Raw genomic sequence first — 23,476 nt, forward strand, 5'->3', positions numbered from 1 at the left:
TATTCAGTAGGTGGTGTCAAAGAGGCAACTAACTACCCATGTGACCTGAGGATACTAATAAAAACATTTAGAAATATTAAATTGCAAATAGAATCAATTGTTGATTTTTCTGGTAAATAAATCATTTAGATTATCGACTAATCGATAAAAGAATCGACAGATTAATCGATAACAAAATAATCATTAGTGACAGCTCTAAAACGCACACTGTCTGGAGGGAGCAAAAAAGGAGAATTTATCCAGCCAATAAAGGAGCCTCCACACACAGACTCAGCTGTAGCCAGGCGGATGGTAAAGCAGAGCACTGGGTCTTTCAGGGAGGTGATGGATGGCCCAATGACACTGAACGGGAACACAGACGATTACGAGGTAATACAAATCCAATAACACCGGAACAGTGGGGGGGGGGGATAATAGACTATTATTAAAATAATAGCCTGAAAGAGGTTTGGGGTTTTTATAGCTTTTTTCCCACTGATTCAAGCACCTTGATTAAGCTGCAATGTTGCAACATACTCTGTTTTTCTAACTGTTTGATTGAAGACCCGGCAGGGGAAGTGGGTGTTGTTGCCTAATGCCTGGTCTTGGTGTGGATTTAGCCGTCTGAAAGGTTATCTAGGTGGTGAGAAAGCGTCTCCTAGCAGTGGGAGGACTGGGACTGCTCCATATTGATTGTCTGTAGTGTAGGCCTACCATTGTGTCACAGTCGACACCATCCACAACCACAATACGCACATACGCACAAACTGTCACTGATATCTGTGAGGGGATTAAAAAAAAAAAAAAAAACAATAGCATGATTGATCCTATAAAGAAGAATCACCAGGTGAAACTGACTTACCAGAAGAAAACAACTGATTTTGATTAATGGGTCAATTAAAGCAATTGTGTCATTCCAGTGATCAAGAGGTGTGACCACACCCCACAGTGGACGGGCTAGGCCTGGTGACGACCATAATGCATACGTATGTATGGGGGATTTTGCACTTCAGATAAGATATGGGCCCACACCTCAAATGGCCTAGTGTCAAACCTTCTCCTCTCTCACAACCGTATCTGTTGTTAATGGTAATGAGTGCTATGTGTCTGTCTGTAGACTACTAGCCTGAGGGGCCCAACACTGACTTGTGTGTGCTGGCAGGAGCCAGGATAGTGGTATATAGGTTCCTCTCTATGACCCATTTTGTGTATGCATTTTTGGAATGTCTAAGATTTTATCTTAGAATTCTAAAATCATAGATTTCAACAGCCGGTAGCCATCATGACGTCGCCATTAGAATGTCCAGTTCACAAAATTCTACTTTCGCCAAGTGAGATCGCCCACCTGAAAGGGTTAATATGCCTGGATGACATTATAGGATATGGTAGGGTGTATCGTGGTGGCAATAGTCTTTTGTGATTTACATATTTAAACTGAAACAATAGCCACCAACCTGAACTGTAACAGCTCTCATGATTAGCACATTTCACTCACCTGCTATACTTGAATCCACTTTTTGATGCACTGCTAATGGAACAAAATATATCAGGGATTTAAGTTCATACATCCTTTTAGAATAGAATAGAATAGAATAGAAATACTTGATTCATCCCGAGGGAAATTTGGCACTACAAATCGCTCACAGTAAACAGTAAACATTTAGGTAGACAAAAACAAAAAGTCATGAATAAGAATACAAATAAGCCTAAGACTAAAATATGGTCCGGGATATACATTTCCTATGTCACATTCTAATATAAAATATACTAATATAAAATGCCCTATGTTACATTCTAATATAAAATATACAGTAAAAATATCCAGAATATACAGTGAGTGTAAAATGTTGCTATGTCGGTCTAAAAGTAAAAGTCCAGGAAGATAGTACTGTCACCCTGTGCTCAGTGATGCAGTGAGGCACAGCTGAAGCATTATAACGTCTGATGGCTGTTGGAATGAAGGACTTCCTGTGCCTTTCAGTGCTTTTGAGAACAAGATCCTCACCCCCCACACACAAACATCGATTGTTCAAGTTGTGCGTTGATATCCCAGCTATGCCAAGTCACCGGCATATTTCAGTGTGTGGTATTCACTAGTAATGACATGGCTTGTGGGTGCGGACAAGTGGATCCTATCGTAATGAATGGATCTGTGCTTAGAGAGGAGGATGACTCCACACATTCCAACCCCCATCTGGCCAATATCAGATATCCTGCATATAATGTTATGGAATATTCCCCTGCTGTCCTTAGGGTGTCATGCAGGGACAAAGGTGTGTTTATGATACACCAGCATTCCTTACTTCTCGAGTTCTGTCTTATTATGAATATTATGCTTTTTTTTCTGGGTGGAAATATGAGAATGTATGGCACTTCGGGGGGTTCTGTGGGGAAATGCTTTTGAGGCAAACACTCAACAAAAAGCACCTAGTAGTAGGGCTGCAAAGCAAATTTTCATAACATTAACTGTCTGGCAAACCCAGGAAGTGATATGAATGAATGAATGAATGAATGAATGAATGAATGAATGAATGAAAACTTTATTTAACAGATTGCAGAATGGGTACAATACAGTACGGCTCAATACATACAATTGTTAAGGGGATGCAGACCAGAGAAAAAACGTTTGTCTTGTTTACATCAGGGTCCCCCATTTTCAATTCATAGTGACATTTATGACATACACAACATACATGACATTTATTTATGTCACACCTCAACAAGCCCGGCCCTCTTTTCCACCTGAACAGGAGGGGAGGGGCCAGGCTGACTGAAGTGGAGAAAAACAAGGAAGTGCTCTCACACAGGAGGCAGGTTGCTGTGTGGATGTTCAGTTCTCGCAATAGTGTGTTGGAGAGCGAGAAGACGAGAGAAGGGGATATCAACAAGGCTGCAGGACTCCCCCCAGGTCGGATATGGACGTTGTTCCACACGACACTTCTTCTGGGAATATGGGGCTGCTGAGGTCCTTTGATTCCTCAGAGTTTGGCAACTGGGAGAAGATAGGCTCGGGTGGCTTTGGACAAGTTTACAAAGTGCGGCATGTACAATGGAAAACATGGCTGGCTATCAAATGCCCCCCCTGCCTTCATGTAGACGACAAGTAAGTGTCACACACACGCACGCACACACACCTGATCTTGAACTTCACCAATAATGATTTGTGGGAATATATGGCAGATGCCTCAGTCAAGTTCTTTAAGAGTCGGTGTTCTCTTTCACAAAGTGTGATTACAGTTGAAACACTTGTGTACTACTTTGTTTGTACTTTGTTTTTTAAAGTGAGTGCACGGTTTAATAAGGGTCTCAACACAGCCTGTCTCTATCAGCCAGTGATCGGCTTTATGGCCGCAGACAGACGAAAGTTTACTTATGACTCGTGAGGTGAAAAGTCATCCACTGCTGGTGAGATGTGTGTTGAGTCATTCTCAGCCATGAGACGCAGTGCGAGAGTAGAGTTTATTCATTAGACAACTGTTTTTGAGTATTCTGTTTTTCTCTATCGTAGGGAGTGTAAATAATCCCACTTTATTGATTGAAAAGTTTATTAACAGATTGCAGAATGGGTACAGCTCAATACATACAATTGTTAAGAGGATGCAGACCTGAGAGAGACTTTCGTCTTGTTTACATCAGGGTACCCCATTTTCAATTCATCATATGACACACACGACATACAGATAGACAGTACTGCTACATCTATACATTTATGACATACCAGATTTGCAAATACAGTACTGTTTGTGATACTAAAAAAAAAAACAGATCATGTCCACAGGGTTTAGGGGTCACTGTCACAACATTCCAAACAAACGCAAAAACAACTAATAAAATAAAATCTTATCTTATCTTCAATCAAACATTGAAGTGATCTTCAGCAGGCCCCCTGGGGCTTTATTTAAATAAATATCCATCCATTAAATGAACAAGCTGGTCTTTCTCTTCAGGGCCCCCAGACATTACTCAGTGTTGTGGAATGCTGTAGCTTTACTGATGATCAGGGTAATGTGCCTTTGTGTGCATCATGTTCTTTGGTGCTGCAGTAAAAAAAAAAGTGTGTTGTGAATTATGGGGAAGTCTGTGACATTGTTTGATCATAACCGCTGCTCTGTGTGTGAGTTTGTGTGAATGCTAGTGTTTGTGTGAATGCGAGTGTGTGTGCGTGCAAGTGTGTTTGTGTGAATGTGAGTGTTTGTGCGTGCAAGTGTGTTTGTGTGCGTGCAAGTTTGTGTGAATGCTAGTGTTTGTGTGCATGCAAGTGTGTTTGTGCGTGCAAGTTTGTGTGAATGCGAGTGTGTGTTTGTGTGCGTGCAAGTTTGTTTGTGTGAGTGCAAGTGTGTGTTCCGTCTGTAGTGTGGTAGTGAAAGGGTTACTGTAGTGTGATTGTGAAACAGTTTACTTTAACCCGTTGTCGTGTGGCAGTGAAAGGGTTATCCTTCCGTATTGTCACAGTAAAAGGGTTAAGGGTTTCTTCCCCAGAGCCATCACCACCTTGAACTCTAATATGCACCAATAACTCACCTTATACTTTTTATATATTTTTATCTAGCACACTCCCAGGAGCTCATACAGAAAGCATTTCATGGAAAAGTATTCTGTATGTTACTATGACAACTAATAAAGAAACTTTAACTTCTCCCACACTGTGCAACATCCTACCCCCCAAGTGCAATATACACAGTGCAATACCCACCCACTACTGTCTGACACTGTGATTGGTATTTTGTATATTGTATTGTAACATTGTTTATTGTATAGTATTTTATGGTTCTTGTATAGTATTTTATGGTTCTCTTTTATTACCCATGTGGTTTTATATTCCACTACTGCACCTTAAGTTTGAGTCCCAAAATTCGTTGTATGCAAATATAATGATAATAAAGTACAATCTAATCTTAAACCATTTGGTAGTGTGGTAGTGAAAGGGTTAAGGGAGATGCGTTGTAACATTCCTTACTTCCATATTGAGTTACTGTATGTCTCCTAATGGGTGACAAAATCGTGCCCACGGGAACGCTAGCCTGCGTGTTGTGTAGCCGGCACATACAATGTGGCGCACTTTATCCACACTGGCTCTGTGTCATGGACAATACAGTGGATCAGGTTCCTTTTAACCTTCATATCACTGCAGGCGACGTGAGACCTTAAAGCAAGACATGCGGCTCACAGACTGGTTTAATGAACCCTTCGCTGCAGTCGTCTTTCTTAACACTACTTATGTCATATATCTCTATCGCTTTCCTCTACCACATCGTCAACATTTGTGTAAAAAAAAAATATATATATGGCCTTTAACACTATGGGTGCCGGCCAGAAATCCGGAAAATGACTGTGGATTGCCAGCGCTATTTGTCTATGGAGAAATTCCCCTTCTTTGCAGGGCTATAACTTTTTAAATTCTATTGCTACATTGCCATTATTAGGGCCCATTCAAAGTCCTATATGTATTGTTCATTGTGTAGCAACGTTAAACTTTTTCATTCACATATTCATAGTAAAGTATGGTCTAATGTATAAGTATGTTTTCATCTCTTTCTGCAGCTTTCTCCAGAACGTGATATATAGCCCCAAATGCATTATATTGATGATGAAATACAGTTTGATGGCAATCGGGGCAATATAAAAAATTTCAATTGGACGTACTTCTAGAATGATCTACGTATGATCTGATGATGACCGGATGGGCGGGGGATCGTTTATAATTCCGTGGGCAGCGTTATATCATTCATCTAGTGTGGGTGATATGTTCATCATAACAGTTTATATGGAATACGATCAAAAATAACGCTGAATCTTACCGTATCCTCCTCGCGCCGTTGGGCGATGAGCGTGGAACAGTCATTTATTTATTATGGTATGTAGAAATATCGGGTCCATTTCCAGCTTGTATAATAGTATATATGTCCAAATCATGTTGTTTATCGAGTTATTGGCAATCGATCGCTATTTATTGTGTCGAGATCGAGTCCCGGGAGCCAAACAGAGTGCCCGGAAGTAATATGGCCGACCAGCACAACCTCCATAGCACTTCCTGTTTGGCGATTGCGCCGATCGGCCACCAGATGGCGCTCCTGAACCGCCAGAGAGCTCAGTGGGTCCTCCTGGTGGATCTCAGGCCAGCGGAGGGGAAATATGAATCCGATCGCAGATTTTTGAAATATTGATATAAGGACGCTGTACAGCGTCCTCCGGCAACTTGAGCATGGCCGGGAATGACGCTGTACAGCGTTTCCCGGCAGTCAAAGTGTTAACAGGAAGCAAAGATTTCAGCTTTGCCCCTAAAGGGTCATGACTTCCTTGACACTACTTATGACAGTCTGGTGTCTTATATCTCTATATCTCTTTCCTCTACCACATCGTCAACATTCCAACAACAACAACAACATTTGTGTAAAAAAAAAAAAAAATTGCCTTAACAGGAAGCAAAGATTTCAGCTTTGCCCCTAAAAGGGCCATGACATCCTCCTCCAAACTTGTGGCGCAACTCTCGGCAGCAGCATCCTCTGAACCTGAACCAATAGATGCTATCATCACCAAACATCTCCAAAGGTACACAAACTGCCCCCGCGTGCACACACACACACACACACACAGTGACTCAAAGCCACCTTTGTCTGGCCGGGTTTGAGGCTCTGCTGCCGCTGCGTCTGTGCTGCTGTGGGGGCAGACAATGAGAGAAGTTGTAGAACCGGTCTTGCCAGGCCTCTCCGTTAAAAAGAAGGGACGTTGTTTGATTCTAAAAGACTTGCAGAGAAGCACGTCGTCTGTGAAGTGAGGGATTAGTTCATCACGAGTCTGCTATATTATCCACATTATTATTTTTGTTGATTTTATTTGTATGTGTGTGTAGTATACAATTATTATTTTATGTCTGTCGGATTTAATGGCATGACTCTCTGGGGTGTATTATTAAGTGATTAATAATGAATGAGTCGTCCTTTGACATTACCGTTGTGTAACCTGATGCACAAATAGGAGATTTCTTTTTGCTCGGTACAGCCCCCCCCCATACGTCTCAAAACAATACACAATGGTACCACATATACTGTCCGTCTGTCAATCAGACACTGCATTTAGCATTTGAAGTGCAGTCATTCCTGTGATGCAATAATAATAATCTCTTATCAACCTGAATTTTGTTTTCAAAGCGACCTCTCCTTGAGATCTCTGAGATCTCACCTGCTGTGTGACAGGTGGCATCCTGCAGGGGCCAGAGAGACTGATAAAAGGGGTTGAGTAAGAGGCCTGAGAACAGGACGCCTGTTCATAATTACTGCTCTCCCGATGCTCTCCAGACATGGCTGGAATGTTATGCTCATGGCTTGCATACTTGGAGAAACTTTGGCCCGTAAATGATTCCTGTGCTTGGGGGGGGTCACTGATTTACCACCCGTAAGGTTAATGGTGAACGGAGAGGCTAGCAGGGTGCTCTTCCAGCTGGACGTGTGCTGTGTTGGAATTTGGAAAATGGTATGCCAAATATATAGGATCAATGGGGGCCGTAAAATGTACTTGGTTGGTTGGTTGATTTATTGGTGGTCAGTATAGGAGGAAATCAATCTTGTGTCGTACAGCTGTCAAATCTATACCGATATAACAAAACAAATATGTGACTGTAGCAACAGTGGCACAGAAAAAACATGACATAATAGACTGATTAGGTACATTGTTTCTACACATGTATATCCCTATTTAAAAAAAAACACGCCTTTTATTTATCGTACTACTACTTATTGTTATTGGACACACACCCTGGCCCTGCACCTTATCATGCACATACACTACATGCAAGACACTTTCTGTACCAACAATTGACTATTTTATCTTACCTTATTTTATGTTGATGTTACTACTACCACCTATTGTTACCATTCTTGTATTCATTGATGTTTCTTAATTGTGCACTGTTGAGTCTGAGCTCGAAACACAAGAATTTCATTACCTGTAATGCCCCCTGTATTGTTGTGTATTTGACAAATAAAAAACATTCGATAGTCTCAACACTCAACAGTCTCATTTCATAATGTGATTGGAGGATGTGATTCTCAACTATCATTGTCTGTTCAACTCGGTAGTAGACGTATAACCACACTTGTTATATCTACTCCTTGATTAGCTTAGCTGAGTTACAAGAAAGCCAAAGGGAAATTCATTATAATAACTTTATTGTACTTTATACTTTACCGATACACAATTACAATGGTGAGCGAAATTAGCGCTCCTCTCTCTCTTTTACTCCAGAATAAAAAAAAAACTCCAGCGTTCTCTCACTGACTCACCCCCTGAACAGAACTCTTAAAGCAACACTCATCCCCCTGAACAGAACTCTTAAAGCAACACTCATCCCTCTGAACAGAACTCTTAAAGCAACACTCATCCCTCTGAACAGAACTCTTAAAGCAACACTCATCCCCCTGAACAGAACTCTTAAAGCAACACTCATACCCCTGAACAGAACTCTTAAAGCAACACTCATCCCTCTGAACAGAACTCTTAAAGCAACACTCATACCCCTGAACAGAACTCTTAAAGCAACACTCATCCCTCTGAACAGAACTCTTAAAGCAACACTCATCCCCCTGAACAGAACTCTTAAAGCAACACTCATACCCCTGAACAGAACTCTTTTTTTTTTTAAACTTTATTTTTTAGCGTTTATCGCTTTTCTGGTCAAGCATGACCGACAGTTGTAGGGTGAAACGGGAGAGAGAGCAGGGGGAGACATTCGGCAAATGACGGCGAGTCCGGGAATCGAACTCTGAGTCAACCAGATCCGTGACGCAGCACGGAGTCCCGCGACGCAGCGCGGTAACATGGTGTGCTACTGGAGCACCCCCAGAACAGAACTCTTAAAGCAACACTCATCCCTCTGAACAGCTCTCTTAAAGCAACTCATCCCTCTGAACAGCTCTCTTAAAGCAACACTCATCCCTCTGAACAGCTCTCTTAAGCAGCACTCGCATTTACATGTATTGCTACAGTAGTAGTACCAGCCTTAGCATTGGACCTAAAAAGCAACATTTCCCTCTGTTCCAGGGAGCGAGCAGAGCTGCTAGAGGAGGCCAAGAAGATGGAGGCGGCCAAGTTCCGCTACATCCTGCCCGTGTATGGCATCTGCGGGGACCCCCAGGGTCTGGTGATGGAGTACATGGAGACGGGCTCTCTGGAGACCCTCCTGTCCACGGAGCCCCTGCCCTGGGAGCTCCGCTTCCGGATCATCCATGAGACGGCGGTGGGCATGAACTTCCTGCACTGCATGAGTCCTCCCCTCCTCCACCTGGACCTCAAGCCAGCCAACATCCTGCTGGACGCACACTACCATGTTAAGGTGAGATTGTTTTCTCTGGAGTGTTACCTTTTTAGTATGTCCGTCTCCTCCTCCGCGTGTCCTCTCCTAACCTCCGTCTGCACCGAACTGACAACGGAGAGACGTAGGGTTGGGTACCACATATGAATCGATACCGGTACCCAACAGTACCTTTTTTCTGTGCTTTACTCTGAAAAAAAGTAATCCAGCTACCTCAGTTGTAAAAAAAAATTGTCCAAACTTCTAATTATTTATTTGGAACAATTTGTTAATATATTTATATGTATATATATATATATAATACACACACACATCTTTAAATAAAAAATTCTGTTTTACAAAATAACAACTATAAAACTACAAACCATGCAAGACGATATAAAAAACTACAATCAGAATCCATAACCAGTAACCACACTTGCGACCGTTTTCAGCTTGCCATTGCCCTGACTGCTTTGTTGTTGTTGAATCAAGTCAAATCCTAGGTAAGCGTGTATTGTGCGTGTGAACGTGCTGCACACTTCATAGGTTTCGTTTCGTGGTGAACTAAAAAGCAGCATGTGACGATGATCTAACACTTCAGGATCATAGTAGGGCTGTTTATTAACCTCAGCGCTAAGCCACAGGGGGAAAAGTGTCAAATTAACCCTTTCACTGCCACACTACAGAAGGTTAACCCTTTACTATCACACTACTGACGGTTAAGCACAGTAGTGCCATCCTAGGAGAGGTGCCTAAAAACTCTGATACATTTCTTTAGGTCAAATCCAAAATGTACACTAAAATCAAGCCAATATTTCAAATGGATATTCCTCTTAACATTACTTCTCTCTACATACCTCCTTTTTGTACGATTTGAGTTTGCCTCACAACATCACTCAACGCAACAGGACATGACCTATGGGTGATTCTGTCGATCATTAGTCATAGTCACTCAGCCATCTAAACAGTCTTCTTTCAGTCCCATTGTCTCCTAATTATCTAATTATGCCACTTTAAGCCTTTGAACGTCACTTACTAGTAGATCAAATATCAATCACTATGTAAATGAAAGGTTACAGGCTATTTTGTGGAAGATCTGTAACCTGAGCACCCAAGCAAGTTAACGGTACATCAAAAAAGATCTGTTTTTATATGCAGTTAAATAAATAAATACTGACAGTTATGCATAAAGGGGAGGTTCATGTTTATTTTTCTCATAGAAGCCTAATCCTAACAATGACTTGCTAAGCTCCATCTTTGGACATTCAAAATGTTTTTGCACCTGTATTTTTGTTTCTGAGAAATCTGCATCAGACTCCTGTTAGCTTTTCAGCTAGTGTAAGTTAATGGGGTATGAAAGCATAAAATACCATATCCAAGCCATTCCATTTTAAGCTCCAAGAGTAGCCAAAGAATAGAATGGGAAGAAATCACTTGTGGGCTATTTTGAGAGAAATTATTTCATATCCCCATTGACTTGTATACTCGAAGCAAAATACTCAAAGTGGCCTCAAAGGTCACTGTGGGCCCCTCAGGGGCTCTTCAGATGCCAAAATGTTTTCTTTTTTAAAGTGACAAGATAAAGGGGATGGTACCGTCATCAGCACAACATTTACATTTAGTCATTTAGCTGACGCTTTTATCCAAAGCAATTTACAAGTTCTGTGCGACGAGTCATCAGGACAAACTCGACACAAACGTCTTCCATCCAGGTTTATGAAGAAAAGCACAACCAACAAAGGAATCTTTACTATCCAAACAATTGTACAGTTGTAGTTAAGAGCTTGACCAAAGTGCTCCTAGTGAGTCGTGACTGAACCCACATGAGAGAATAGAACGGACCAGATGGAGATCAAGACTCATGGTGATCTCCCAAGTAGTAAATACAACAACATTCTACAGTGGTAGCTTACCGTTGCATACGTACAGTGTTTAATATACAAGAAAAATCCAGAAAACCACGAAAGCATAAAGAGTAGTAGGAGAAAGACAACAATCAGCAAGATTCTGTCAACCCATTATTAATCACACAGAGCTTGACCAAAGTGCTCCTAAGAGGAATGTTTTCCTATGACAAACCCACTTACATTCAGTTAGAAGTAATCTTTGGTGAAAAGTAACTAATTGCAATTACTCTAGTTACTGTAATTAAGTTGGGTTTTAAGTACCACAATTTTTTTAGTACTTTTTTCCCCTCTACTTTAGGAAGTTTGAGTTAGTACGTTGTATTGTTGACCATAAGACTAGTGAGTACATTGAGATCTTTTCATTTACAGTAAAACATACATACAGATTTTACTTTTCTTTAAATCGAAGAAGAAAAAAAACTGGACCATCCTCAAACCTTGGACTTGGACTTTCATTTTACTGAGACAGTTTTGAAACCTGGATAGAGTGGAGCTGGCCTCATAATTATGTCTTTCTGTAATGTGTTTTTTTCTGCCTTTGGGACTCTTGTGTTCTACAATACATGGTTAGTTAGTTTTAATACATGGCAGCCTGTAAAGACATGACATGAGACATTGTTTTAAGTAGTAATTACTAAGGCTGAGACCACTTATCGATAACTGTGTGATTATCGGGGCGGCTACGTGGCGTAGTGGGCAAGGCGCTCGCCACGAATGACGGAGACGCTGGGCTTTCCTGTTCGAGCCCAGCGCTCCACATTGCTTTCAGTTTAGCTGGTCGTTCATACTAATACACATTGGCCGTATTAGGGGGTGGGAAATTGATGGGTGGGGATCGGGCGTTGTGGACAGCGACTCCTACAGGTTGGTTGGTGCGCCTGCGCAGTAGAATCAGGAAGTGTCGGGGGCGCGTGTACCTGTTCCGCAACAGTAAGTGACTTCCGGGGTAGGCCTGATTGGCCCCGACAGGCACGTGACGCGGCAAACTCAGGACGCGCAACGAGGCTGCTGAGAGCTGTCGCGTGGAAATAGGCTGTCTATTGCCATTCTCTAACACAAACTCTAACCTTAACCAGCTCCTTAACAGCGCCTAAACTTAACCGTTCTAACCTTAACCAACTCCGAAACAATGCCTAACCTTAACCTTAACCTTAACCATGCCTAACCTTAACCATAGAAAGAATATTGCCATTCTCTAAGACAAACTCTAACCTTAACCAGCTCCTTAACAGCGCCTAAACTTAACCGTTCTAACCTTAACCAACTCCGAAACAATGCCTAACCTTAACCTTAACCTTAACCATGCCTAACCTTAACCGGCGAAAGAATACACGTTAAAAAAAAAATCACGTTAAAAAAAAAAGATTTGATGGGATTCGAACTGACCAACAACGGACCGCAGGATCGCAGGACCGCTGCTCTGCCAGGTGAGCTATAGCGCCGAATGAGAGTCATGGCGTATTTGGACGGTTACGTAATTCCGTAAGCTCTGCCGCTCGGCTCCGCGGAGCGTGCCGCGCGGCAGAGAAAGTTGCGCGTCACGTGCCTGTCGGGGCCAATCAGGCCTACCCCGGAAGTCACTTACTGTTGCGGAACAGTTACACGCGTCGGGGGCAGCGTGAGCCTCCCACGCGTTACTCCTCGCCACTGAGAGATCGAGCTGCGCAGGTGAAAAGATGCGACTGCTGTTACCTCAAGTACCGGAGGGGACTTGTGCTATGTATGACTTAGTCCACATTGCAGCCGGCTTGTGGGAGGCAAGAAACAGCGTTCGTGACAGGGGAGGGTTGAATTGGATGATACGAAATTGGGATGGGAGAAAATATATAGAAAATGGGAGAAAAAGTGGATAAAAAAAAACTGATTATCGATATTTTTTACATGTAATAATTCTTTCTAAAATAAATATTATTTAACGTTAGTGTGTGTCACGTGCACTCAGTTTTTGCGATGCTGTAGTTGGCCCACGACAGCGAGTCGTACTGTGCACGCTGCCAGTAGCGATCAGAAAGATGCCGTAATATTAATAATAATTCAAATAATAATAAAAATAATAATAATACAAAAATCGATATTTATCGAATATTTTGTCCTGATTTATCGATTCTTCCAAATGGCATATCATCTCAGCCTTAGTAATTGCATGGTATATGTTGTGAAGGTTGAAAGTACCAGTTGTTTCAGAATGTTCTCACATTGCTGTATAGTTGGTTGCAAAAGGGAAATAAAACCGTTATCCCATTCTGATGGCTCTGGTCTGTTGGGCAAGGTGAGTGACTGTACCTCTTTATGCCTTTTGCACCTGTACTACTGTTTTTACTAACCCTTGTGTCAAGAGGGCAAACCACTTCTATATATTAAACCCATGTGTCCTCAGCAATAGGGGTTTAGTGTGATCACTGATCATCACTATAGATCCTTACAGTCTCGATGGATATCCTGCACTCTCTAAAATGTGCTGTACAGTATCCTTGAAGGTCAACTATGCAGCACAACTATTAATGGCTGAGATTCTAATATGGATTCTGATTTATAAAGGCTTCTAAGAGCATGCTGTGCTGGGAGTGGGAATGCTAAATACTGAACCTGCTAGTTAACAAATGTTTTATAAATCTCACCTTTGACGGCCAGGTAATCCCCCTCTCCCCCTCAGTCACAAATCTGGGGGTTCGATTTGACCACCACCTGACCTTCAACATCCACATAAAACACCTCTGCAAGACCTCGTTCGATCACTGGAAAAAATATATCCAAATTCCGTCTCACTTTAACCCTGTCAGACGCAGAGAAGCTTGTCCATGCCTTTGTCTCCTCAAGACTGGAAGACTACTCTAACGGACTCTTCATCGAGATTCCTGGCAAGAGCATCCAAAAGCTGCAATACATCCAGAACAGCGCTGCAAGGATCCTGATGAGTCTGTAAACACTATCGCATAACCCCCATCCTCCACTCACTACATTGGCTCCCCATCTCATCCCGGATCAATTACAAAATCCTGATGCTCACCCATAACTGCATAAACGGACACGCACCCTCTACCTTCAGGAACTCATCACATTTACATTACATTTACTTTTAGCTGACGCTTTTATCCAAAGCGACTTACAAGTTCTGTACGACAAGTCATCAGGAAGAGTACAATGTAGGGATGCCCCGATCGATCGGCCACCGATCGTTATCGGCCGATAATCAGTATAAATATGTGATCGGTGATAATGCTTTATTTTCGCCGATCGTCAAAACCGATCGAAAAATATGATCCAATTCTTAGCGGAGATCTCACTGCTGACTTCTCTCTCAGACACACAGAGCTGCTTGCAGCGTACGGCCCCTCCTCCTCCCCAGCCCCTCCCGCACTTGTGTAAACAAGAGCCTCGCAGTCTGCTATAGTCTGGTGCATGCGACGTGAGCTAACGTTGGCTACCTACCGAGCCAACGTTACTGTTTAAACTAAATGACCCAGTGACTACATGAGGCATTGTCTAACGTTATCTAGCTGGCTAGCTACTGATAGCAACAAATGCTCCAGCAATAGTCGAGTGCATGATAAGTTACCTCCGTTGACTCGGTAGCTCACGTTAGCTCACGTTAGCTCTAAACTAAATAGTTCACTGAGGCGTTGTCTTAACGTTATCTAGCCGGCTAGCAGTAGCTACAGATAGCTCCTGATATCAATGTCTTATAACATTGATTCGATGCGTATTCGAGCTGAGGGCTTGCTGAATGTGATTTATACCAATACTGCAATAGGGTTCAGCTGCAGCGCCGGAGAATCCTGGCCATAGCTGGAGGCTACTCGAGTACACACAGACAGTGGAGCTGTTTGCAGATAGCGAGCATTTTGACTTGTTGCGTGGTGGCGATGTCTCGCAGATAATACAAGTACAAGTCTAATTATATAATATATATATTTTATAAAAAAAATTATATAAAATAATTTTTAATTATTTCTTTTTAATCAAAAACGATCAGATCGGTATCGGCCCATATGGCTCAAGACGATCGGTGATCGGTATCGGTGGCAAAAAAAGTAATCAGGGCATCCCTAGTACAATGTTCATCAAAATGTTGAGTGCTACAGTGTAGGTTAGTTTATTAGGACAAGTGCATGACAGTAAGGTTAGTTAGGTTTTTTTTTTCTTTTTTTTTCAGATAATGGTTGAAGAAGTGCGTCTTTAGTCGACGGTGAAAGATTGGACGGGTTTCGGCTGTCCTAACTTGGGTGGGTAGTTCATTCCACCATTGTGGGGCAAGGACTGAGAATAGGCGACTTCTCTTTGATGACCCTCCCGGAGCTTGGATAGGAGTAGGTCTGAGGCGGCCAGAAGATGCAGAGCGTAGGGGTCTTGAGGGTGTGTAGTTAGAGACCATTGACCGGAGGTAGGCGGGAGCGGTTCCCTTTGCCGCACGGTATGCTAGGTCGAGGGCCTTGAAGCGGATTCGTGCAGCAATGGGGAGCCAGTGCAGGTCCCTATCATCACTCCACAATCCTCTACCCGTACCCTCAGATCTACAGATAGCCTGCTCCTTTGGGTCCCCAATACCCGGCTCTGCACCATGGGTGACCAAGCCTTCTGCACGGCTGCACCACGCCTGTGGAACAGCCTCCCCATCCAGCTGAGAGTACCACAGAGCCTGGACTCTTTTAAAGCAGGCCTGAAAACTGTTTCAAAAGGCCTTTGACTGTTAGCTTTTTATTTACATTTTTTTTTTCTTGTGATTTTTTTTCTTTTTTTTTCTTGTGCGGTTATCTTTAATTTTCTGTTTATACTATGTTTTTAACCATGTTCTATTTTTGGGGCAGCTGGGTGGCGCAGCAGACATTGCGCTCGTCACCAACGCAAGAGACACCGGTCTCGAATCCGGCTGTCAGCGTTGCCTCCGGCTTAGGCCGGCCGTCATACTGACTCAATTGGCAGAGTTAGTGGGAGGGGAGTCGAAGGGTGGTAGTCTGGTCGTTGTAAACAGCGATTCCTACAGGTCGGTCAGGGCGCCTGCACCGCAAAGACAGGAAAATGGCGGGGGCAGTGTGAGCCTCCTACACGTTACTCCTCGCCAATGAGAGTCCGCGCTGGCAGGTGAAAAGAAGTGACTGGCTGCCTCCACATGTATCGGAGGGGATATGTGATGGGCTTCTATCCTCCCTACGACCAGCCAGTGGGGGGAACATGCAAGCAACGATCAGGACAGGGGAGGGAGAATTGGCACGAGAGGAAATTGCGATGGGAGAAAAATCACAGAAAAAGGGGGAGAAAAAGTAGATCCAAAAAAAAAAACGATGTTCTATTTTTTATCTTATTTGTATTCTGTATTTAATTTTTTTACTAATAATAATAGCATTTTTTAACTGTTTTAACCCTGTAGCACTTTGGGATCCCAGTGAACAAAAAGTGCAATACAAATTCAATTTATTATTATTATAGATCTGAATTGAACTGTCCTCTTATGAAAACGATGCTATTTGCATGGCTAGGTAGAAGAAGGCCAATTCAAAATGTTATTATTTATTTTTTTACTTAACTTTATATCTGCTATAGATTCTGAACGTTGGTAATATGTCTCTTCCTGTTTGAGAATTGTAGGGAACAAGTTGAGGATGGCTTAGGGGTCATCCAATATGTTTGTTAACCAGATATGGAAATGTTATGATGTAATTTCAGCATTTTAAGACAATTATCTGCTATAAGTGTCCAATTTGAGCAAATTGTCACATGATTTTTTAATTGTATTTGTTTATTTATTTTTACACCCCTTCTAGGACATCTTGGTGTCAAACAATACACATGTTGACCAAATCTGGAATTTCTGTAAATTTGGCCTTTTAAGACATTAGCCTACCTGCTATATAGCTATCAGCCGGCTACATCACTAATAGTGCACTGAGACATTAGCCTACCTGCTATATAGCTATCAGCCGGCTACATCACTAATAGTGCACTGAGACATTAGCCTACCTGCTATATAGCTATCAGCCGGCTACATCACTAATGGTGCACTGAGACACTTGGAGGAACATCCTTCACTTTGCATAAACTGGAGCCCGTTTTTTGTTATGATATTGTTTTTATTTGGACCAGAATTTGATATGAGGTGTGTGTGGGTGTGTGCTGAAATGGAAAGGTACCAGCCCAGGTCATTCAGGGCAGTGGTTCAGACCTTTCTGACACTGTCCCACTTCAGTTAAAACATTAAATTACAAGTTTCACTAAATTGCTGGTTGCTCTTAACTATGCATTGACTGGAAATGTTTTTTCTAAAAGCAGGCTCTCGGGTGTGTGAGATTACTGTGTGTGATCATAAAAGCAGGCTAGCAAACATGTGCGCTTCTAGAATCCTATTTTAGTCCCATGTTCTAAAGCTGCTTGGGCTGTATTATGCGTATATTGTCGTTGTCGTTTTGCGAGCTATATTATTTACCAAATATCATAAGACAAATATCCGGTTTATTCAAATTCATTAGACTATAGTGCTCTTATCTTTTTATAAAAAAAATTATTTTATTTTTTAAAGCATTGATTCAGAGTATTCTCAACCTATCAAATTGTAATTAACACTTTGGTTGCCTTGGGTTAAATTAATGATATACCATAGGTTGCCGGCTCTATTTGTCTATGGAGAAGTACCCCTTCTTTGCATGGCTATAACTTTTTAAATTCTATTGCTACATTGCCATTATTAGGGCCCATTCAAAGTCCTATATGTATTGTTCATTGTGTAGCAACGTTAAACTTTTTCATTCACATATTCATAGTAAAGTATGGTCTAATGTATAAGTATGTTTTCATCTCTTTCTGCAGCTTTCTCCAGAACGTGATCTATAGCCCCAAATGCATTATATTGATGATGCAATACAGTTTTATGGCAATCGGCGCGATATAAAAAATTCCAACTAGACGAACTTCTAGAAGTTACTACACGTCATCTGATGTTGACCGGATGGGCTAGGGGGCGTTTATAATTCCGTCGGCAGCGTTATACCAATCATCTAATGTGGGTCAAATGTTGATAATAGCAGTTAGTATCGAAGAAGGTAACGTTACACGCTGAAACTCACCCCAGTCTCCGCGCGCCGTTGGGCGATCATCGTCGAGTTGAAATCTTATCATTATGGGATGTAAATTTACCCGGTCCATCTCCAGCTTGTATAATGGTATATACGTCCAAATCATGTTGTTTATCGAGTTATTGGCAATCGATCACTGTGTAGTGTGACGAGCCAGAGTCGCGGGACCTATAGCGAGCGCCGGAAGTACTACGGTCGTCTAGGACAACCTCTATTCAACATCCTGTTTGGCGATTGCGCCGATCGGCCACCAGATGGCGCTCCTGAACCGCCAGAGAGCTCAGTGGGTCCTGCTGGTGGATCTCAGGCCAGCGGAGGGGCATTATGAATCCGATCGCAGATTTTTGAAATATTGATATAAGGACGCTGTACAGCGTCTCCCGGCAACTTGAGCATGGCCAGCAATGACTTGAAAAGACGTTTCATGGCAGTCAAAGTGTTAAGTGAATGCAGCATTTTAGTTTGACAGCTGAACCTCTTGTCATCCTCAGGCTATACTCCACACAGCACACCAGCAGTGTGTCGAGAACCACTGTTTTACACTTTGGTTTGAAAAGGAACTTTCAGTCGTGATTCATGAAGTGATTAGTAATTTTAATAATTTTTTTTAAACGACAGCCCTGCACATGCTCTGGGCAGAAAGGTGTCTCCTCCTTTGCAAACTGAGCTACAGGAGAGGACTGGGTGGGAACCGTTGTTTCCCTGCAGCGGTGCCTTTTTTATGTGGATGTAAACACCTCACCCGGGCCTGTCCTGACAGGATTCACACTCTTTTTTTCTCCGTGTTGTGTGAGTGTGTGCACTCCTCCGTGCATAATGTGTTAGAGGGCCTCTCCTTTCACAAGAAGAACGCTACTACAGGCCAGGACACGGCTGGGGTTGCCCTTGTCATGTCACAGATGCAGTGCTTTACAGTAGCTGCTATACTCACAGCACCGGGTAATAATAATAATAAATTCAATTTATAACGCACTTTATATTTGTGACAATCTCAAAGTGCTACAGGAGATAAAGAGAAATGAAAAAAGTTAAATGAATAAAAACGATTAAAATGAATAAAACAACCAATGAAATGGAAGAAACATACAGATCAAAATAAAATAAAAATTAAGATAAAGAAATAATTAAGGCAAATGCCTTGAAATAAATGTTTTTAGGCCACTTTAAAAAACCTCAACAGACTGTGGTGCTCTCAGATGGTCGGGGAGGGCATTCCACAGCCGAGGAGCAGCTGAGCAGAAGGCCCGGTCACCCATGGTGCGAAGGTGTGTCCTGTATGGGTTGGAGTGTGTTTGAGTAGACTTTTAGTCATCTTCTGTGTCTGCCGGTGGACCTCTTGCTTTTTGTCTGAAGTATATATGTTGTAAACTATAAAATAAATACTTTTTATGGAATCTTATTTGTCCCCCAGATATCAGACTTTGGTCTGGCGCGATGGAACGGCCTGTCGCGAGCTGATGACATCAGCAGGGACGGCTTCTGCGGCACCATTGCCTACCTGCCCCCGGAGCGTATCATCGAGAAGGATAAGGTGTCGGACACCAAGCATGACGTCTACAGGTCAGCCTCTTCATCAGTGTCTGTGTTCTGTCTACTACCCTCTCTTGCCAGTGTTTCTTACCTACTCTGTGTTTGGTCATTTGTTTGTTTAACCCTTTCACTACCACACTACAGAAGGCTAACCCTTTCACTACTGAAAGGAACCCTTTCAGTAGTGAAAGGGTTAGCCTTCTGTAGTGTGGTAGTGAAAGGGTTACCCCTTTGTCGTGTGGCAGTGAAAGGGTTAACCTTCTGTATTGTTGCAGTGAAAGGGTTAAACCGTTTGGTAGTGTGGTTAAGTCATTACTTTGTGCCTGACAAATGAGTCATTTCATGTTTACATTGAATGATGATCACAGTAGATCACTCTTGTGTCTGGTTCTGATCCCTTTTGATCTCTCACCTGTCCCACAGCTTCTCCATTGTAATCTGGGGGATCCTCACACAGAAGAAACCTTACCAAGGTGAGTTGTATGATCACATGCAGATTAGAGTTACGGACGTAGTCGACGGGAGAGTTTTCGTCGGCCATGTTCAGTTCTTAAAACTTTGATCTTATATGTGAGCTTGTACATGTGAAAGAGTTTTTTGGATTTGACTACTTATTTATAATAAGGAACGAGTAACTACGATCATATCTCTGTCCAACTTTGAAACCTTTGTAATTTCTTTTTTTTTTATCACATTTATTTTTATACTTTTTTTTTACATAGAATATTAAACAAAACATGACAGCACAAATACAGTAATACTAATAATAAACATAACAACACCAGACAATAATAACAATAACAATAATGACAATAGAATAACCGTAGAATAACAAAAATTATAAAAATAATAAATACAGAACATAAAAATGAAAATAAATTATATTATCACAAACACCACAAAAGACATTGGCCATTTTCACCCCAGGACCCCCCAGGACCAACACCCCTACTCCGCTGCTAGATAGTGGCCTTTACTTTATCGGCCGTTGCGATCCACAGCTCAATGCTGGCTTGTCCCACCCCAATTACAGAAACCGTTGTCATTTAAAGGTCCTTTTGAGTTTGAATAAACTCTGCCTGTGCCATTTTTCCCTATTGTTAGGTTTTAGTGAGTTTTTCCTTACCTTCGCGTGGGGTATGTCTGGGAGTGCTTGCATTCTTTCATTTATTTGCATTTATTTTAAATTTGTTGGACCTTATGGTGTTCTTGTTCTGTTCTTGACTTATTGTTATGTTTCTTCTTGACTTGTTTAAAGAAGACGTGTACGGCCCATGGGGACATTAACGTGTGTTGTCGGGCCTTACAAATACATTTGATTTGATTTGAATATGGCCACTGGTGATGTCATTGGGGAAACTGAATCCTTGCGTTGTGTTAATTACAGCTCTATGTCATGATATGATAGGGTAACAGTCCCTATAGGACAAGGTATTGCTTGTGTCCTATTTCATTTTGGATGTGTGTGTGAGATTATGTGCAAAATAAATCGGCATTGTTTTTTGGTGAAGTGCCCCTTTAAGAGACGCTCTTGGGAGACACGTGATGTCACAGCATCATGAGATGATGACATAATTTCAATGAACTTGTTAATTTTTCCCCCCACATCAAGTCAAAGAAGTGCACACATTGGCTGTGTCCTTTTGTGTGTACACAGAGGTGTGTGCATGTTTCTGTTGTGTGTGTGTATATAGTGTGTGCTTCTGTTGTGTGTGTAGTGTGTGCTTCTGTTGCGTGTGTGTGTGTGTGTGTGTGTGTGTGTGTGTGTGTGTGTGTGTGTGTAGATAGGGCCTGTGTGTTTACCTGGTGTTTCCAGGCAGGCTGGTGGACAAGGCTAGACTAGCGGGTGGAGTGCTGTTTTTTTTCAAGGAATTGGCATTTCAGCTAACAGGTTGGCACGGTGGGGTTGGCACGGTGTCCATTCAGACTTAATGAAACGGTGAGAAAAGCCCCCCCCCCCCTCTTGTTTGCCTCCTCCCTCCTAGAAGGACTATTCAGACAGAGGCACCTGTGAGTAAGAGGCCTCTATGCCTGTTTGCTTTGAATGGTTGACTAGGTGATTCCGTAGCCTGATAACGGAGGCCAGAAGGAGGTCTGACGGATCTATCCAGGGCTGCTCCCGTGGGAACAACAAGCCACCTACACACCCTTATCTGAACACACAGGAAGAGGGTGATAGACCTGCCTAATGGACTGTCAATATGGCTCTCCCAAGACCTTAGTTTATATGGTTTACTGACTGACGCATGTTAGTTAGTCGGGTCGTTTGGCTTCGAAATATGCAGTCGGTGAGCAAAGTCGGTTTTGTTTGTGTGTAGATTAATGTTCCGATTATTCAAATATGAGACAAAACATTCTACATGACAAATAAACATAAATTATGTACATCTCTGTTAATTATTATGAATTCTAATAAAAGTGTGATTTGGTGAGTGAATGTGAATTTGTGATGATGAGCCTAATGTCCTTTTGTATTTGATGAAGGAGAGAACAACATCCTCCAGATCATGGTGAAGGTGGTGAAAGGGGTGCGTCCTGACCTGGGGGCCGTGTCACGCTGTCGACCCCTGGCCTGCACCGGGTTCCTGGGTCTCATGCAGCGCTGCTGGGCCACCATCCCCAAGGACAGACCCAGCTTCCAGGGTGAGTCGCACTGGACCACAGACCTCATGGTTCATCCTCAATCAGCTTGTTGTTATTATAGGTTTAGTTTATTGGATTCTTTTTTCTTTTTCTTTTGAGGCTTGTATGTACAGGGACCACACAAGGTCCTTGAAGTGCTTAAAGTGCTTGAATTTTGCCCAAAAAAAAGTCCCTGGAATTCCTTAAACAGGCAATTTTTTTTAAACAAGGTGCTTAAAAAGTCCTTGGAATTCAAATCAACCACACATTGAATGTTTTGTTCATCCATGGCATGATAAAATGTTTCTGAATCAAGTAATTGCATTTTTTTCTCTAAAGTGTAACTTATTTTCAGAAATAGGTTTTAAGCCATACATATTGGATCCGGTTTTTGTTACAATAAAAAAAAAACGCATTTAAAAGTTAATCGGATCCTTTTTAAATGCCCTTTTAAAATAAAAAATTTAGCTTGGAAAGGTACTTGAAAGACCTTGAATTTCATTTAGCAACGTCTGTGGGAACCTTGTATGTAGCCTCTCGTTTGCTTTTTAAATATCAACTCGGGTGAGAAGAGTCACCAGAACGACAGGACGGTGTATTTCTATTGTACCAATTTTATTTTACGACTGATACGTTATCCATCCAAAAAAATATCCACGTTCACCAACAGTATAAACATTCATCAACTGTGGTGCTCTTTTGCCAAACAACATTCTTGTGAAGCCTGACCTCAAATCTTCTCCGGTTTTATTATTAGAGATCACATCTGAAGCAGAGGACCTTTGTTCTAAACCTCAAGAGGATTCCAAGACTCCGACTCCAGCATCGGAACCGGAGCATAGCCGCTGTAGCCGACTCCCTAGTGACCAGGTAATAACATGACGACAACAATTCCATTCGTCTTTCCTTTTATTTGTCTTTCCACTCGTCTTTCATTCCTCATGTGCAGAGTCTCCTACAGAGACAATAAGTTACGGTAGTTAGTTATGCAGGGTTCGACACAAGGTCATTGAAGTGCTTAAAGTGCTTGATTTTTGAAGAAAAAAAAGTCAAGGCCTGGAATTCCTTAACACTTTGAATGCCCA

The 23,476-nt window shown here is 42.1% G+C and overlaps 1 protein-coding gene across 1 annotated transcript in view; it reads left to right on the forward strand.

Annotated features, from left to right (window-relative positions):
* Nucleotides 1–2,798: 2,798 nt before the first annotated feature.
* Nucleotides 2,799–23,476, forward strand: part of ripk4 (receptor-interacting serine-threonine kinase 4) — a 32,990-nt gene continuing 12,312 nt past the window's right edge. Inside the window, exons 1-6 of the mRNA XM_084320216.1 lie at nt 2,799–3,082; nt 9,016–9,307; nt 19,651–19,799; nt 20,193–20,242; nt 22,254–22,412; nt 23,149–23,261. Of these exons, the coding sequence (XP_084176342.1) occupies nt 2,895–3,082; nt 9,016–9,307; nt 19,651–19,799; nt 20,193–20,242; nt 22,254–22,412; nt 23,149–23,261 (951 nt within the window). The 5' untranslated portion in view covers nt 2,799–2,894. The remainder of the gene's footprint in view (nt 3,083–9,015; nt 9,308–19,650; nt 19,800–20,192; nt 20,243–22,253; nt 22,413–23,148; nt 23,262–23,476) is intronic.

Source organism: Notolepis coatsorum (assembly GCF_963971535.1).
Source record: "Notolepis coatsorum genome assembly, chromosome: 8".
NCBI lineage: Eukaryota > Metazoa > Chordata > Actinopteri > Aulopiformes > Paralepididae > Notolepis > Notolepis coatsorum.